We start from the raw sequence: 19,090 nt of genomic DNA on the forward strand, positions 1-19,090 counted from the left end.
AAATGTTATTCATTTGGTGGAACACGATCTTTCAACAAGTGATGAAGAATTTCTATACATACAAGAATATGGCAGATATTATATATGCAAGACCTCAGTCCTTATCATTTGCAGCAGATCCGACAACTTAAAGGAGGAGTTGATGTCAGTAGACTGGAATTCTGTCACTGGATAATTCTAAATCAATGAGTAAGCCCCCCCCCCCCCCCCCTTTTAAGTCATGATGGTAGCCTTAACACTTGTAACTCTAATCAGTGATCTGATAATCACCCACAAGCCTTTGTGGACACGAGTTTCAAGAACACTTCACTGTGAATGTACTATTCTGAATCTACATCTACATTTATATTCTGCAAACCACTGCGAAGTGCATGAAAGAGGGAACATCCAATGGTACCATTTTTTAGGGTTGTTTCCTTGTTCCGTTCATGTATGGAGCACAGGAAGAATGATTGTTTAAATGCCTCTGTGCTGTAATTAATCTAAGCTAGTCTTCATGATCCTACAGGAGCAAAATGTAGGGGATTTTAGTATATTCTTAGAGCCATCATTTATAGCCAGTTTTGAAGACTGTAAGTGGGCTTTCTTGGGATAGTTTGTGTCTATATTCAAGAGTGTGCCACTTCAGTTCCTTCAGTATCCATGTAACACTGTCCCATGAATCACACAACCTACGACTATTTGTGCTGCTCTTCTCTGCATACATTTTATATCTCTTTTTAGTCCCATTTTAGTACAGTCCCACACACATGAGCAATATTCCAGGATGGGTCACAAGAGTGATTTGTAAGCTGTCTCCTTTGTAGACCAATTACACTTCCCCAGTTTTCTACCAATAAAACAAAGTCTGCCACTAGCTTTACCAAAATTGGTGTCTATGAGATAGCTCCATTTCACATCCCTGCAAGGTGTTACACTCAGGTACTTGAATGAGTTATTTATTCCAACTGTGACTCACTGATATTACAGCCACAGAATACTGCCGCCCCCCCCCCCCCCCCCCCAAGTGCACAATTTTACATTTCTGAACATTTAAAGCATGTTGCCAATCTTTGCAGCACTTTCAAATATTATCAAGAGCTGACTGAACATTTATGAAGCTTCATTTAGGCAGTATTTTGTTACAGACAAGTGCATGATCTGCAAGAAGTTTGAGGTTACTATTAATATTGTATGCAAAGTCATTAATATACAACATGAATAGCAAGAGTCACAACACACTGCCCTGGGGCACACCTGAAGTTACTTCTATATGTGTTGATGACTCCGCATCCAGGATCGTTTGTTGCATCCTCCCTACCAAAAAGTCCTCAATACAGTCACAAATTGTGATTGATATCATTATATGGTACAAATTATGTGGTACAAATTCAAATGCTTTTTACAAACAAAGATGTACTGAATATTTCATTATTTCATGTGAAAAAAGTGTGGGTTAGTTTTCACATGATCAACGTTTTCAGAATCCATGCTGGTTGGCATGGACGAGATCATTCTGTTCAAGAGATCTCATTATGTTTGAGCTCAGAAAATGTTCTAAGATCCTACAACAAATCAATGTCAAGGATATTGAAAGTTATCTGGATCACTTCTAATACCTTTCTTGTAAATGTATATGGCCTGTGAGGTGTCTTCTTTGCTCCTTAATTATTTACAGTCTGCTAGAACTTCTTTATCATTTTTATGATGTGGTATGGTACACAATAAGTTGAGTAGCCTGATGTGTTTCCACATCATCTTACAGGGCCTCATTATCTAGACTTTCTTGAAAACAATGTTCCAGAATTATTGGAACAGATTCCTTTGGTTACAAGGATAGGTATTTCCTTCCAGCATCACATGACCCACCATATTTCCCAGAAGATTGGCAGAAGTGGTCACATTCCTTGGCGACAGAGGTTCCTGGGTCCTACCCCTTTACACTTTTTCCTGTGGGGATGATTGAAAGACAAAGTCTACAAAGGAAAAGTGAATACAATAGATAAACTGATTGTTCAGATTATGGATAGTGCTGCCCTATTAAAATAGTGCCCACATGACTTTAGAAAAACAGCATGTGGTGTTGTCAAGAGAATTGAGAAATGCACTGAAGTCACAGCACAACTGACAGACCACCATCCTCTTGAGTAATTTATGCAGCACACAAGTAAAGCTGGTCAGTAGCTTTCAAGGGAAGATCATCCTTTCTGTGATGGAAGTCATCTCTGAGTCAGATGGGAGTACGCATTGCCTGGGAGTGTGCACTGAGAGGGAGAAGAAGTATCATTTCCAGCAGTCTTTCTAGTGATTTTAATTTTAAAAATGGTTCCTTGTACATAGCAATTGAAAATTATGAGAATCACTGTCATGGAATATTATTTGAATTATTGAAGAGCTCACCAGTGGACTCTGATTTTCATCGCAGTTTTCTAAGTCCACCATGGAAGTGGTTGTTTGTAACAAGGGTCACTAAATAATGGGATTGTTACATCTGTGGCATAACCAATATCAGCATTAAATCTCAAAAAGATCATCAATTGGTCCAGATGGGAAGTGTAATGATATCATATTCTGTACAACAGTGACTGTACGGTTTTGTCACATTTTCTAAAATATTGGGTAAAGTATTGTCATGGCTGTAAGATAAAAAAGAGCAATTTTACACCATCTGTTAGCAGTCGGTCCAGCGAGCTGACCCAAGTTATACAATAGACACAAGGAGTTCTGCCAAGCTGAGAAAAGCCACAATTGCTACAAGTGTATTGTGATTTACCTATTGCCACTGAGATCAATGGTTTGTGTGTGTGTGTGTGTGTGTGTGTGGAGAGACTGCCCTATATTTACAGGTGAAGTTTTGGCAATTGATTCATATGCAGATTTATTTTGAAGAATCAATATAGAGATGTGAAATCCCCTAGGTGAAACTATCACCCAACTGGCTACCCACAACTGATACCTTGCCAACCTCTTCCCATTAGACACACACTCTCAAGACTAGGAGTGCCCCAATCTAAGACTTTTGCCCCATAGACAAACTAATGCTAACAAAAATACATTACTCAGAACATTTGAAACATGGCACAAAAAATGAAACATGAGCTTCAGAAATGATGCAAAAGATGCTCTACAGCACTGTTGATTTTCAAGGCTGATTACAGAATTTATCTGAAGTTGCATGATTTCTCTGGATACAGCAGCAGACAGCTAAGAGGGTAAGATATTGTTGTCATTCACTTTGCTTATATCATCACTGCTGTAATAACTATAAACTGAGCAGTTGATAGTGGATGCAAATCATAGCTGTGACTGAGGGGGGACATGTATCTACGAGTTCGCAGTTTCCAGCTGGTTCATACAGACAACATGATCCTAATTTTAAGTTAATGGTGATTCATGAGGTAGAGAACGCAAACAACTGTGCAGCAGGAAGAAAAATGGGTGCCACAGAAGTGAAAGTTCGTACGTGGTGTCAGATGACGAATAATTTACAGAATGCGGGCCCTAAAATCCAATCAGGGGACCAAAGCAGAGAAGGTTTCACAAATTCAAACAGTAGTTTCTTCTTTACAAGCAAGTGGTAAATCATGATCATTACATTTTCTGGGAGTATGATCATTATGAACATAAGAACAAATGCTCCTGTATTATTCTTTGGTCATTTTTGTGTACAGATGATGAACTACACTCCTCGATGTCCCAAGTTGACACTTAGTTCTTCAACAAATAGTAAAGTCAAGTCTTGGCAAAAGGTAATTCCTGTGTCTTGTTGAATTTTAATGGGGATAGAAGAAGTAAAGGTAAGTTAGGCTCGAAACTAAGCAGAGTCCACCGTCTTGATCAGCAGGGAGCTATTTTGTGTCTTTCGCAATGAAGCCATCCCTCCAAACTTGTCTTCAATGTGTTCCGTGAGGAGGAGGAGGAGGAGGAGGAGGAGGAGGAGAGGGAGGGGAAGGGGAGTGAGGGCAGTGTAATGGCACTTAGGCACAGGGAATTCGGTGTGTGCCAGGACTGCAGACACATACATGTATAGAATTAAAAAAAAATTTGTAATATAACTTCATTTTCTGAAGTGCTAATTAAAACAATTAGTAATAATATTATAATAATAATAATAATAATAAATTAATAATGGTAACACACACACACACACACACACACACACACACACACACACACACACACACACAGGTCTACAATGGTACTTGTCTTTCTTAGCCTGTTAGCTCCAAGAACACTCCCCTGAAAACATTGTACGCTCACTATCTCAACTGTAAGATGAGTGGTTACTTTTACTTCATACTTTACTTATGATTTCCTACTGGCAAGTTTCTAACTTTCAAATCTCACACACACTAATCATTGCCTGTGCTCTGCAACTATTGTGTGTATGTTGAAATATTTTGCATCAATTACCTTAAGACTGCTGTGCTGTTAAGAGAGGAGTTTGAAGTATTATAAACATAGTTTCTTCTTCAATAATTATTATTTTGTGTAAAGTACTCTACTCCTGAACTGTAACCAAAACTACTGTGCATCTTCAGATTATTTATTAATGCAAATGAACATACATTTTGTATCCTCACAAATAACTTTGAATTTTGTTGTTGATCGTTTTTGTGAAGATATGTTGGTAACACTTGGCTAGTCTTAAAAAAAAAAAAGAAGTATTCAAATTCTGCCACAAGGAAAATAAAATCTTTAGAAAAGTTACATCAGTAATTAGAATAAGCAATTAAATGAACACACATGTGCAGCTTATGTGGACAACTTGGTCACTAACCTTGCTGAAAGTTGGGTAATTTGTTGAAAGGGCAGTTTTCCTTAGAATATTTAAGATGTGCTTTTCACTAAAAGCTACTGATGAAGCCATGGCATCTGTGTAAGTTGTTTTGAAACCATTTATATCCCCTGCTTCACCAAAACCTTCAAGTAATGATGCAAAGCTATCCACACTGGGCAATATATGAGCAGCTTGCATAGTTTCGAGGACTTTTTGACAACCTTCATGGTCTCTGCAAATATTTAAGAAATAGTAATATCAATGGTAACTAATCAAGAGCCATTTAATGGGGGAAATAGTTCTGAAACAGGGTACGACAGAAAAAGGTTGATAGTGACACATACAAATCCTATTTTCTACTAAACAGAAACCCATGTTACTAGAACAGAAGAAATACCTAGCTACATAATGCAAGTTAAGGAATGAAGACCTAACAATGGAGTGTTTCTTTCCTGTGTTTTTTTCTTTCTTAACACCTGAGAAAGACACCACTTTCCTAAAAATTAGGTACTCTACTGAAGAAGGCAAAAGCTGTTTTCTTTCTTCGCACTTTTACATACAGGGTGCCCCATAAAACCTGAGCATTTTATATATTTATTAAATGGTTTAAGATACAAAGCAAGGTTTTTAATGAGGGATAATATGCAAAGATGTGATATTTTCCTATATGGTTAATATTATCAAACTGAAATCAACTGATGTACTGAAACAGGTACATGTTTGTTAAACAACCCTAAATGCTTTCTACATGGGATTTATTATTTTGTTACAAGAGTATAATCATGTTAATACGTGAACAAAAAACTATTTCATTGGCTATAAAAGTTGTTTGTATTAATCATACAGTACAACACACTCCCCTTTCTCTCTTAAGTCTCTCACAAAAAATAAGTCTTTTTTTATTTGATGTCATTTTGGTGACTTGCAAATCAATGATGATGAGGGTAGTACAAAACCCAGTCCCTAAAGTGAAAAAAATCTCTGACCTGTCCAGGAATTGAACCTTGGACTTCTGCGTGGCCATCAGCCACACTGACCACTAAGCTAAGGAGGCAGATAAAACCAAACAGAAATCTTTTTCTGAAGTTCTGAATGAATATACGTGAAAATGAGAAATTTACAGACCAGATGAAAATGATACTGTTGAAAGTAAATGGACAAGTGATACAAGCAGTTTTAATTTTTGTTTAAAAAGTAATCACCAGTCTTCATTTCTGTACTTTTGCTTTGCTGTAAAGCAGCTCATCTTTATGATCTCTACATGACAGATATGTAACAAGTTACAAAGGTTATGCGAAGGCTAACTCAAAACTGACAACATGAGACCTTATCAGTATCTTTAAACAATATCATACATCTTTTTCTTCTGTAGTTTCAGAAGACTGAGTTTTAATATCTATTTCTGACTTCTTTTCCATGTATCTACCCTTTTGGCAGTCTGATGACAAAAGCTGTCATTCTGTATTGTTAAATATGGGTGAAACTTACACATTTCATTCTATATTCTATATTCATACCTTAGTTTGGCATTGCATTTCAAAAGTGCATTGAACATACGTTCATTTGCAGGCAAATTTTCCCTTTTCATACGCTGTATTACTTCGGCAGCAGCATCTATATTACCACCTTCACACATGAGTTCCAATAACAAGAGATATGTAGTCTCAGTTGGCACCACATTTCCCATTAACTCAAGAAAGTTTGGCAAGGATATCAAATTTCTGTTTTCCAGGTGGCTATACAGAAGTGCATTGTAGTGATCCACAGTAAGGGGGCAACCTGCAGTAGAATTGATTTATTGTAATACTCGTAATACAGTCTTAAATGATCAGCACCTGGGATACCAAAAACATGTACACATTATAAATAGAAAAAATATATAAAATACACTTACACTAAATTTAACAAGTAGCAGGTTCAACAGCAGCTCAAAACAATGTTAACCCAATGATCATATGCTTTTAGGCCAGATTGAACGAATGGTGAGGGGAAAATGGAACAATTGGAAGAGAAAAAAAAAAAAAATCACACCAGATATTATCTGTTATCCCTACCAACCATTCTTAACACTTACTCTCTTCTCTTTTGCCTTTGTTTGACAAAGGATCAACTTCCAACTCCAGGCAGGGAAGGCTGATTGTTAGTTATTAAATTTACAGTTTACTGTGTCTGCTGGTGGCAAGAAAGGGTTAATGTTCAGATTCTGATTGTATGCTTTACACCTTGCTAAGGTTAAGTTCCAACTTTGTAACAACAGTGTTTATGCAGTTCATTTCTATATGAATTTTGTAGAGCCTCTGGGGGCATTACCAGATGGTAGTCAAGTTTGTTAACATATTAACCAAGAAATGCATCAAACAGAAAGACAACAGACTACTGTAAAACAAGTTAATGAGATAAATTTTAATGATACAGAAATTATGTGAACAGTAAGAAGCCTACTGAAATGTACATCAAGGGCTCAGTTACGCACAGAATGGGAAAGTTGCCAGCCATTTTTTTCCATAATACAGTACAGAAAATAAGGGTTTAACATACCATCAATGATTAGGTCATTAGAGACAAAAACTGGATGCAGAAGCAATCAGCGAACTTTTCAGTAAAACCTCCACAGTATCATCCTTTATCAATTTACGGAAATGATGGAAAACCTAAAGCCTGTTAGCTGAAGGGAGTTTGAATTCCACATCTCTTGAATGAGAGCCTAGTGTATTATGCAGCAACACCTTGCTCGATCACCACTTTCTGAAACAGATTTCATCCATAGTGATTCTGGATGATTACAAAAACCTTAAATAGTGATGGGTGGCACAGGAAGTTAACTGTTCTTGCTTCCCCAACCGATACAGTATGTCAACTGCTCTACTGTATGCAATATCTCACTTGGTTGCTGTCTATAGACAATTACAAGTCTCGACATAGAAATATACACACAGCACCTAATAAAGTCATATATTTTAGAGCCTTTTATTCTTCAGGACTCCCTAGTGATATCGATAGCATGTGCTTGAAGGGATTCGGACTTTGAAGTATTCAGACTTAACCCCACAAATGGTAGGCTTGCACCACCAGCCGCTCAGCCAAGTGTGTGAATCAAATATTCAAACTTGCTGTCCCTAACATCACAGTCAACAGTAGGATAAAACTAGGCTGTCTCACATTCCCTATTAGTGGGTGAGCAGCCTAATGCTTGGCAAATTCTACTTCAGAATTATAAGAGAGGTGACACTGAAGGATCAGACAGCAATGTCACTATGAATTCTTGACCACCACAAGCCAGTTATAGCTGTGGTAACTTCTCTAATATGTCTTGCTGGAAACTCTCAGAGCCTAAAGGATTGTCATGCTTTTGCAGTCCCTATGCTTACTGATGAGCTGGCCTTGGACCAGTTGTGTTATTCTTTGACAGATGTACTGCACCGGCACATGAGTCGCATGTCATTCTGTGGTACACATACACGGAGCTGTGGTATTAACACTGCACTAACACCATGACGCTGGGTATTTATTCCACTACTCATGCACTTTGCCTAAGAGAGTAAGTGGTATTTCATGTTCCCTTGCCTGTGATTTTTGGTAGATAGCAGGTAGAGACATTCCAGCAGTACAATAGGCACATGGAACTGTTTCAATTCCTACGCAGCCCCTTACTATATCAGCAATCATTAAGTTTTTCACAAATGATTATTTGTGCTCTTACAAATAATGTAAACTCCGGGTAGGAATATCAACAATGTAGGAAAAGACAGATTACTACTCACTGTACAGAAGACAATTAAGTTGCTGACAGGCACAATTAAAAGACACTTACATGAAGCGCCACAGCCTTCACCAGTAAAAGAGAGACACATACTATTCATACACACAAGTAAGAACCCCTTATGCAAATATGACCGCCAACTCCAGCATCTCGGGCCAGAATGCAACTATCACTTGGAATGCAAAAAGCAATCTGGAGAGAGTGGGGGAGGGGAAGGGATAGTAGTGTATGGGTGGGGAGTGAGAAACGAACACTGTCTGGTGGAGTGTGCAGGGACTAGAACACCATCAGGCGCAGTGTCAGTATGCTGTGGAGCAGCTGTGGGGGGAAGGGGGGGGGGGGGAAGGAGAGGAACAGGGAAAGACAGGTGGATGCATTTTCAGAGGGCTGCCAATAAATAGGGTGGGAGATGAGAATGGGGAGGAGATGATAGGACAGAGGGAGTGAGGGGATAGTATGTTACCGTGGTTGAGGCCAGGCTTATTATGGGGGCAGAGAATGTGTTGTATGGATAACTCCCATCAGCGTAGTTCATAAAAGCTGGTGGTGGAGGGAAGGATTCAGGTGGCTCAGGTAGTGAGGCAGCCATTAAAATCAAATGTGTTACATTCAGCTACATTTGTGCCACAGGGTAGTCAAGTTTGCTCTTGGCCACAGTTTGGTGGTGGCCGTTCATCCTGATGGACAGCTGGTTGGTAGTCATCCCAATATAAAAATCTGTGCAATGATTGCAGCTGAGCTGGTAAATGACTTGGCTGCTTTCCCAGGTGGCCTGGTCCCTGATGGGGTAGGATAAACCTGTGACAGGACTGGAATAAAAGACGCTGGGTGGGTGGACTGGGCAAGTTTTGCACCTGGGTATTCTATAGGGATAAGATTCTTGTGGCAAGGGGTTGGGATTGGGAGTGGCATAGGGGTAAACTAGGATGCTGTGGAGGTTGGGTGGATGATGCAACACATTTCAGGGCATGATGATAGGTAATCAAAGCCCTGGCGAAGGATTTGGCTCAATTGTTCCAGTCCAGGGCAGGACTGGGTGATGAAGGGTACACTCCCTTGCGGTTGGTTCTTGGGGGAGATGGGAGGATTGAGGTGTGAGGGGAAATGGCATGGGAGATCTGTTTCCGGACCAGGTCTGGGGAATAGTGCCTGTATGTGAAGGCCTCGGTGAGACTCTCAGCATACTGAGCAAGGGAGTTGTTCTCACTGCAGATATGCCGTCCTTGGGTAGCCAGGCTGGTGTGTAAGGGATGACAGCTGTCAAAATGCTTGTACTGTTGGTGGTTGGTGGATTTAATGTGGACAGATGTGCAGACAGAGACATCAGTGAGGAGGAGGTCAATGTCTAGGAAGGGGGTACACTGGACTGAGGACAATCATGTGAAGTGTGTAGAAGAGAAGGTGTTCAGGTTGTGAAGGAACAAAGATAGGATGTCTTGGCCCTGAGTCCAGATCATGAAGATCTCATTAATGAAACTGCACCACACTAGGCGTTTGGTGTTTTGGGAGGCTAGAAAAGTCTCCTCTAGACGGCCCTTAGAAAGGTTGGCATAGGAGGGTGCCATGTGGATGTCCATGGCTGTGTTGTGAATTTGTTTACATACCTTTCCTTCAAATGAGACGTAGTTGTGGATTAGGATAAAGTTAGTAAAGTGTATGAGGAATGAGGTAGTAGTTCTGAAGTCTGAAGGATATTGGGAAAGATAGTGTTCAATAGAGGTAAGACCATGGGCACGAGAGATGTTGGTGTATAGGAAGGTATCATCAACAGTGATGAGTTGTGATCCAGGAGATAATGGGGTGGGGACGATGGAGAGTTGGTGAAGGAAGTGGTTGGTGTCTTTGACATGGGAGGCTGGCTTAGGCATGATTAGTTGGAGGTGTTCGTCAATGAGGGCTGAAATTCTTTCAGTGGGAGCACAACAAGCAGCCACAATGGGGCATCCACGATTGTTAGGTTTGTGGATTTTGGGAAGCATGTAGAAGGTGGGTGGTAGGGGGTGACGAGAGAAATGGATTGAAGGGGAGATGTCATGGGATGGACCTAAAGCTTTAAGCAGGGACTGGAGGTTGTGTTGGACTTTTGGGATGGGATCACTCCGGCAGAGTTTATAGGTGGAGTCAGATAACTGGCAGAGGCCTTCTGCCAGGTAATCACAGTGATTCATAACAACAGTGGTGGAACCTTTGTCTGCAAGTAGGATGATTATGTCAGGATTTGTTTTGAGGTTGTGTATGGCTTTTCCTTCTTCTAATGAAAGGTTGGTGTTCCGAAGAAGGGACCTGAAGAAAGATGGTGAAATTACGTTGGAGGTAAGGAATTACTGGAAGATGACCATTGAACGGTTAGGTTGGGGGGGGGGGGGGAGGGGGGGAGAGAGAAGATCATTGTTGCATGACAGTATGAACTGGAAGAGGCAGGGTTGAATGTTGGAATTAGAGCAGTTTTGGTTGGAGGGATAGGCAGCAAATAAGTGCTTCCATTGTAGGGACCACAAGAAGGAGAATACGCCTCTGACAAGTCCAGAATAGTTAAATTTGGGTGTAAGCCTAAAGGTGAGGTCTTTGGCTAGGACAAACTTCTGTGGAGCTGAGGATATTGATGGAAAGGTTAACAACAGTGTCGCAGGAATGTTTTGGTTCTGGATTTGGTGAAGAGTTAGTAGGAAGTTTCGGAGATGTGGCAAGCTGAAAAGGACAGCTGGGCAGGGTTTAGCTGCTATGAAGGGTGGATGAGGAGGAACACTGTGGGTACAATAGGGGTTGGATAGTGGTGCCCCAAGGCGGCAGTAGGATGTCAGCAGGTTGGATAACTTACTGAGGTGGGGTCTGAAATGCTCCTCCAGATGCTGGAGAGCAAGGAATCCAATTTCAGAGATGTGACGTATAGAGAAGGTACTGAAGAGTAGTAGTCTCTTGTAGAGAGAGTGGGGGTGGTTCTGGGATGTCTGTGCATCTAGAAATGTTCATGAAGTACCAGCTTGTGAGGGCCAGGGATTGGCAGAATCTGAAAAGGTGTAGGTCACTCTGAAAGGAGGAGTGGGATGCAGAAAAAGGAATCTTTACAATTACGGCCTTTGGGGAGTTACATGCTTTAGGCAGCATTTGGGAAACAGGATGTGGGACTGGGTTTTAGCCAGGGACAGGGATACTTTTCTGAACTGGTGCAGAAAGATGGAGAAAAAGGTCCATTGTGGCAGGAAAGGTGTGAAGGAAATGGGATGCAGAAATGGGCAAAACTGGTGTTGATGGTTGTGAGAGGAGCTGGATAAGCAAAAAGACACACAAAAATGTGTAAAAAATACACAAAGACATGCAGAAACACGTACAGATATGCAAAAATAAGCATGTAGAAGGAATGATGAGGTATAGGAGTGTGTGCATGTTGTGATAAGCCAAGAGAGGAGGAGAAGAGATGGGCTAGATCAAGGATCAAAAGTTTGTGAGGCATAGGCAGGTGTGGAAAGAAAAGCTGAATTACATCAGGCTGAGGGATGAAGTGGGATCAACAGAAGTAAATATAATTTTAACTATCGGAGGAAAGAATCTGGGGCATCAGATGCTGCATCAACAATCCACGGTGTCACAAAGTCTGTGTTGTGCACGGACAATCATTCATACACTGTGGGTTGGTAGTATTTGCAGTTTGGAAGGTGGTGAATAAAACACAAAAAAGAAGAGGAAGCATGAGCACTGAGAGGATAAACAAAGGAAAACATCACAGGGTTGTAGGATGGAAGAAAGCCACTTGGCAAAATCAAACAATGGAAACTACAGATAGAACAGTTCTTTCACTCATAAACAGGTCATTGTTAATATCTACCCCAAGCACAATAAAAAACCAGAAGTAATGACATGAGTAAGAACCATGCTTTAAGAGGGGACACACACTCCATTTGAAGGAGTACACTTCACTAATCAGCTAGTACCCACAGGGAACTATATGGGAGTGGTGCACCTCGGCTGAGTCGCAGGGCACTGTGCATCGTTGTAATCCTTCTTCAATATCCTTATAACAAGCACTATGTCAAACTGCAGCTAGAATCTCACAAATAACTTGCGTGCATCACATATTAGATAGTGAGACATTTGGCTAGGTGAATGAGCAGCTTGATTCTGCTATGCAGAGGTTAGATGCTCAAGATAGTCCTGAAAATGTGTGATTGTGAATTTTTAATATCTATGAGAATACTTAAAAGATTTGTAACAAAACACAAGTGGCGCATCTAATACATAACAATGCATGTATAGTTCACCTCATAACTATTATCTGCTGAATGCACACCAAGTTTTTCAATATAAATCATTAAGTATTTTCATAGTTATTAAAAACTGACAAGCACACATTTTCAGGACTATCCATATAGGGTTGGGAATTTGTGTGGGATAGGAGAAATTATTTTATACTTTTTAGTCAAATTTACAAAGAAGTTGTATTCAAAATTTATTTATATTTAAACAATTATTTTCTGCTTTCTAGTCTCGTGAGTGTGAAATTTCTCAATGTATTTTAAACATTTTCATGAGATTACATTTTTGTCATACAAACAACTACATATACACTAGCTTTTTACCCATGGCTTTATCTGCACATGCATGTTTCACATATATTGCACATATATCAGAACACCCCCCCCCCCCCCTTTCTCTCAGCTCAGCTGCACCCATTCCGATACCACCCACACAACACATCAGTCCTGCAGGGTGTTACCAATCTTTCTTACCCCTGCCCAACCCCTACAGAACAGAATGACAAGAAAGTGAGTTAATATTACACTGTCATCCAATTCTGGGCTGTGTCTAAAATTTAAAGTCTTTATGTAATCTCATTTTAATTAAGGAAAGATTATTGTGATAACTGTAAGTTCCAATTATTTTCTTTCATTATTTTTACGGATAATAAAGTTACTAGCACATCACATTAAATGACTGGGCAATAGTGTGCATCAGTGAGAGGACAATGGTATTCCACACAGCTTCTAATGTGCAGACAACAAGTATTTTCTGTTTCTGTGTTTTGCTTTCATTATTAAAACAGGAATTTTGTTGTTGTTTTGAGATGATAAGCTGTCTAAGTATACGTTTCGATGTCGGTTCTCCCCCCCCCCCCCCCCCCCCTCCCGACTTTTTTAAGTGCCACAGGGCTTTGTCTGTCTGGCTCCCAGCATGGCTTCAATGATTAAAGAAAAAATGGTGATTTTTATGTATCTAAGAGATTGTATGCCTGTACGATTTTTGTCCGCAATCTGTTGTTGTTTAAATTATCTATTGCATGTAGATATGCCTCAGTGATACAGATAGCCATACCATAGGTGCAACCACAATGGAGGGGTATGTACTGAGAGGCCAGACAAAGGTGTGGTTCCTGAAGAGGGGCTGCAGCCTTTTCAGTAGTTGCAGGGGTGACAGTTTGGATGGTTGACTGATCTGACCTTGTAACATCCACCAAAACGACCTTGATGTGCTGGTACTGTGAACAGCTGAATGCAAGAGGAAACTACAGCTGTAATTTTTCCTGAGGGAATGCAGCTTCACTGGTTAAATGATGATGGTGTCCTCTTGGGTAAAATATTCCAGAGGTAAAATAGTCCCCCATTTGGATCTCTGTGTGGGACTACTCACGAGGACACTGTTATCAGGAAAAAGAGAACTGGCATTCTATGGATCGGAGTGTGGAATGTCAGATTGGGCAGGTAGGTTAGAAAACTTAAAAAGGGAAACGGAGAGGCTGTAGTTAGATATAGTGAGAATTAGTGAAGTTAGGTGGCAGGAGGAACAAGACTTCTGGTCATGTGAATATACGGTTATAAATACAAAACCAAATGCAGGAGTAGGTTTAATAATTAACAAAAAAAAAAAAAAAACAGGAGCTCGAGTAAGCTACTATGAACAGCATAGTGAATGCATTATTGTAGCAAAGATAGACATGAAGCCCACTCCTATCACAGTAGTACAAGTTTATATGACAGCTACCTCCACAGATGATGAAGAGACTGAAGAAATGTAAGATGTGATAAAAGAAATTATTCAGATAGTGAAGGGAAACAAAAATTTAATAGTTATGGGGGCCTGGAATTTGATAGTAGAAAGAGGAAGAGAAGGAAAAGTAGTAGGAGAATATGAAATGGGGGTAAGAAATGAAAGAGGAAGCCACCTGGCCAAATTTTGCATAGAGCATAACTTAATCATAACCAACACTTTGTTTAAGAATCATGAAAGAAGGTTGTATACATGGAAGAGGCCTGATTTTAAACTGTAAGACATTTGTAGGAGCAGATGTGGACTCTGACCACAATTTATTGGTTATGAACTGTAGATTAAAACTGAAGAAACTGCAAAAAGGTGGGAATTTAAGGAAATGGCACCTAGATAAACTGAAAGATCCAAAGGTTGTGGAGAGTTTCGAAGAGCATTAGGGAGCAACTGACAAGAACGGGGGGAAAAATCCAGTAGAAGAAGAATGGGTAGCTTTGAGAGATGAAATACTGAAGGCAGGAGAGGATCGAGTTGGTAAAAAGACGAGGGCTAGTAGAAATACTTGGGTAACAAAAGAGATACTGAATTTAAATATGAAAGGAGAAAATATAAAACTGCAGTCAATGAAGCAGGCAAAAAGGAAAACAAATGTCACAAAAATGAAATCGAGAGGAAGTGCAAAATGGCTAAGCAGTGATGGATAGAGGACAAATGTAAGAAAGTAGAGGCATAAATCACTAATCACTAGGGGTAAGAGAGATAATGCCTACAGGAAAATTAAAGTGACCTTTGGTGACAAGAGAACCACATGTATTAACATCAAGAGCTCAGACAGAAAACCAGTTCTAAGCAAATAAGGGAAAGCAGAAAGATGGGAGGGGTATATGAGGGTCTATACAAGGGCGATGTACTTGGGGGAAATATTATGGAAATGGGAGAGGACGTAGGCAGAGATGAAATGGCAGATATGATACTGCATGAAGAATTTGATAGAGCACTGAAAGACTTAAGTTGAAAGAAGACCCTGGGAGTAGACAACATTCCATTAAACTACTGATAGCCTTGGGAGAGCGAGGCATGGCAAAACTCTTCCGTCTGGTGAGCAAGATGTACGAGACAGGCGAAATACCCTCAGACTTCAAGAAGAATGTAATAATTCCAATCCCAAAGAAAGCAGGTGTTGACAGATGTGAAAATTACCAAACTATGAACTTAATAAGACGTGGCTGTAAAATACTAATAAGAATTCTTTACAGACGGATGGAAAAACTAGTAGAAGCCAACATTGGGAAAAATGAGTTTGGATTCCGTAGAAATGTTAGAACATGTGAGGCAATACTGACCCTATGACTTATGTTACAAGATGGATTAAGGAAAGGCAAACCTATGTTTCTAGCATTTGTAGGCTTAGAGAAAGCTTTTGATAATGTTGACTGGAATACTATCTTTCAAATTTTGAAGGTGGCAGGAATCAAATACAGGGAGAAAAAGAGTCTTGAAAATATGTGAAGATACCAGACAGCAGCTTTAAGACACCAGAGGCATGAAAGGGAAGCAGCAGTTGGGGAGTGAGCCTATCCCCAATGTTATTTGATCTGTATATTGAGCAAGCAGAAAAGGAAACAAAATTTGGAGAAGGAATTAAAATCCATGGAGAAGAAATAAAAAACTTTGAGGTTTGCCGACGACATTGTAATTCTGTCAAAGACAGCAAAGGACCTGGAAGAGCAGTTGAACAGAATGGGCAGTGTCTTGAAAGGAGGACATAAGACAAACATCAACAAAAGCAAAATGAGGATAATGGAATGTAGTCAAATTAAATCAGGAGATGATGAGGGAATTAGATTAGAAAATGAGACACTTAGAGTAGTGGATGAGTTTTGATATTTTGGGAGGAAAATAACTGATCATGGGCAAAGTAGAGAGGATATAAAATGTAGACTGGCAATCACAAGGAAAGTGTTTCTGAAGAAGAGAAATTCGTTAACATCGAATATAGATTTCGGTGTAAGGCAGTCCTCTCTGAAAGCATTTGTCTGGAGTGTACCCATGTATGGAAGTGAAACTTGGTCAATAAATAGTTTAGACAAGAACACAATAGAAGTTTTCAAAATGTGGGGCTACAGAAGAATGCTGAAGATTAATGGGTAGATCACGTAACTAATGAGGAGGTACTGATTAGAACTTGGGAGAAGATGAATTTGTGGCACAACTTGACTAGAAGAGGGGATCCGTTGGTACGACACATTGCGAGTCATCAAGGGATGACCAACTTAGTACTGGTGGGAAGTGTGGAAGTTAAAGGTCGTAGAGGAGACCAAGAGATGAATACACTAAGCAGATTCAGAAGTATGTAGGTTGCAGTAGTTATTTGGAGATGAAGAGGCTTGCACAGGATAGAGTAGTAAGGAGAGGTGCATCAAATGAATCTCTGGACTTAAGATCACAACAACAACAGGAGAAATTATTTTATACTGTTTAGTCCAATTTACAAACAAGTTGTATTAAAAATTTATTTTAGAGGGAAAGATTCCACATGGGAAAAATATATCTAAAAACAAAGATGATGAGACTTACCAAACAAAAGCGCTGGCAGGTCGATAGACACACAAACATACACACAAAATTCAAGCTTTCGCAACCAACGGTTGCTTCTTCAGGAAAGAGGGAAGGAGAGGGAAAGACGAAAGGATGTGGGAAGCGTGAGTGGAAACACTTACCTTAAGGGGAAAAAAGGACAGGTATACACTCGCGCGCACGCACACACACACATATCCATCTGCTCATACAAAGACACAGACACAAGCAGGTGGTTACAAGGGTAGGAGCCAGAGGGTAGGGAAAGTTGTTTGGGGATTTCTTTCTGCTCCCGGGATTGGAATGACTCCTTACCCTCTCCCTTTAAACCCACATCCTTTCGTCTTTCCCTCTCCTTCCCTCTTTCCTGAAGAAGCAACCGTTGGTTGCGAAAGCTTGAATTTTGTGTGTATGTTTGTGTGTCTATCGAACTGCCAGCACTTTTGTTTGGTAAGTCACATCATCTTTGTTTTTAGATATAAAAATTTATTTTTATTGAAATAATTATTTTCTGCTTTTTAGTCTCATGAGTGTGAAATTTCTCAATGGATTTTAAACATTTTCATGAGATTACATTTTTTGTCATACAAACAACTACATATACACTAACTTTTTACTGATGGCTTTATCTGCACATGCATGTGTCACATATATTGCACAAATCTCCTACCCCCCACCCCCACCCCATCCCTTTTCTCTCAGCTCTGCTGCACCCATCCACTCGTTTACCACCCAGAATACATTCTGATACCACCCACACAACACATCAGTTCTGCAGGGCGTTACCAATACTTCTCACCCCCACCCAACCCCTACTGAACAGAATGACAAGAAAGTGAGTTAATATTGCACTTTCGTCCAATTCAGGGCCGTGTCTAATATTTCAAGTCTCTATCTCATCGGGAATTTTGTAGCTAACAGACAGACAAGAAAGTGATATTATAAAAATGTGTTAATAAGATGGAACTGTACACCTGGTGTGATGCATGTCACATTGGGTGAACTTCCCCATACAATCTGCACTACTGAGAAAATTTTGAAGAGTGGAAGGTCAAAGTTATTAATGGGGTAATACTCTGTTAGCCAAGAAAAGACATAAGGGGGTGACCAAAATTGGAATCCGCAAGGAAGCTCAGTCCACATCAAAGAAGCCACCAAGGTTTATGAGCTAAGAGGTGAAGGATAGTCAGAGAGGAGATGAGGGATCGTAACTGCACCAGGTCATAGAAAGAAACCTACTACAGCTCTAGGTAGTGCCACTTTAAGGCACAAGTGACAAGCCAGCACTTGGGGCACCAAGCTGAGAGGGTTGCCAGAGGTGCCCAATATATAGGATTTCTACACAGAATGCATCACAATTAGTAGCAGCCATTTGAGGTGCCAAGCTGAGAGGCATGCAAGGATGCCGAAGAGCAATATTCATATACAGTGTGTACCATAGCACAATTAGTAGTGGAAACTAACACTGGTGAAAGTGTACAGGGAAAAAGAGTAGAATGCAAAACAATAAGTCACTTGTGTGGAATAATGTTCTCAAACTGACCATGGCTCAAGATTCTGCACTCACCACACATGTGCTCACTAAAGCATTGTAAGCACCCTAAGGACAATATTGGAAATTTTATCTGATAGCCTCCTCAGCTAAGTACTTTGCAATTTGGTTTATTTATCACTTGTGACTTAAAAAAAAAAAAAAAAAAAAAAAAAAAAAAAAAAAAAAAAAAAAAAAAAAAGAGAGAGAGAGAGAGAGAGAGAGAGAGAGAGAGAGAGAGAAGATAATTGCTCCCTATATAGCAGAAATGTTGAGCAATATATACCCACATAAACAAGAAATGGGTCAGTAAAGTTACACTTCAAGATAGCTTTTCTTCTGAGCACATACATAAAGCTACATATTCTCAACACTGTGGATGACTGGAGCTTGAGTACTTTTTTTTATCTTATATCTTGAATTCAATAACAATGTGATATGATTATATATCTCTGCAGTGGTCCCTTTCACCTGATAAATTCATTTC

General features: G+C 39.9%; 1 protein-coding gene across 2 annotated transcripts in view; it reads right to left on the bottom strand.

Annotated features, from left to right (window-relative positions):
• Positions 1 to 19,090, bottom strand: part of LOC126271854 (leucine-rich PPR motif-containing protein, mitochondrial-like) — a 155,168-nt gene that overhangs the window by 107,636 nt on the left and 28,442 nt on the right. For both annotated transcript variants that reach the window (XM_049974188.1, XM_049974189.1), the window contains 2 exons: positions 6,277 to 6,538; positions 4,760 to 4,991 (listed from right to left, as the gene is read on the bottom strand). In XM_049974188.1, coding sequence (XP_049830145.1) covers positions 4,760 to 4,991; positions 6,277 to 6,538 — 494 coding nt within the window. The remainder of the gene's footprint in view (positions 1 to 4,759; positions 4,992 to 6,276; positions 6,539 to 19,090) is intronic.

Source organism: Schistocerca gregaria, chromosome 5 (genome assembly GCF_023897955.1).
Source record: "Schistocerca gregaria isolate iqSchGreg1 chromosome 5, iqSchGreg1.2, whole genome shotgun sequence".
Classification (NCBI taxonomy): Eukaryota; Metazoa; Arthropoda; class Insecta; order Orthoptera; family Acrididae; genus Schistocerca; species Schistocerca gregaria.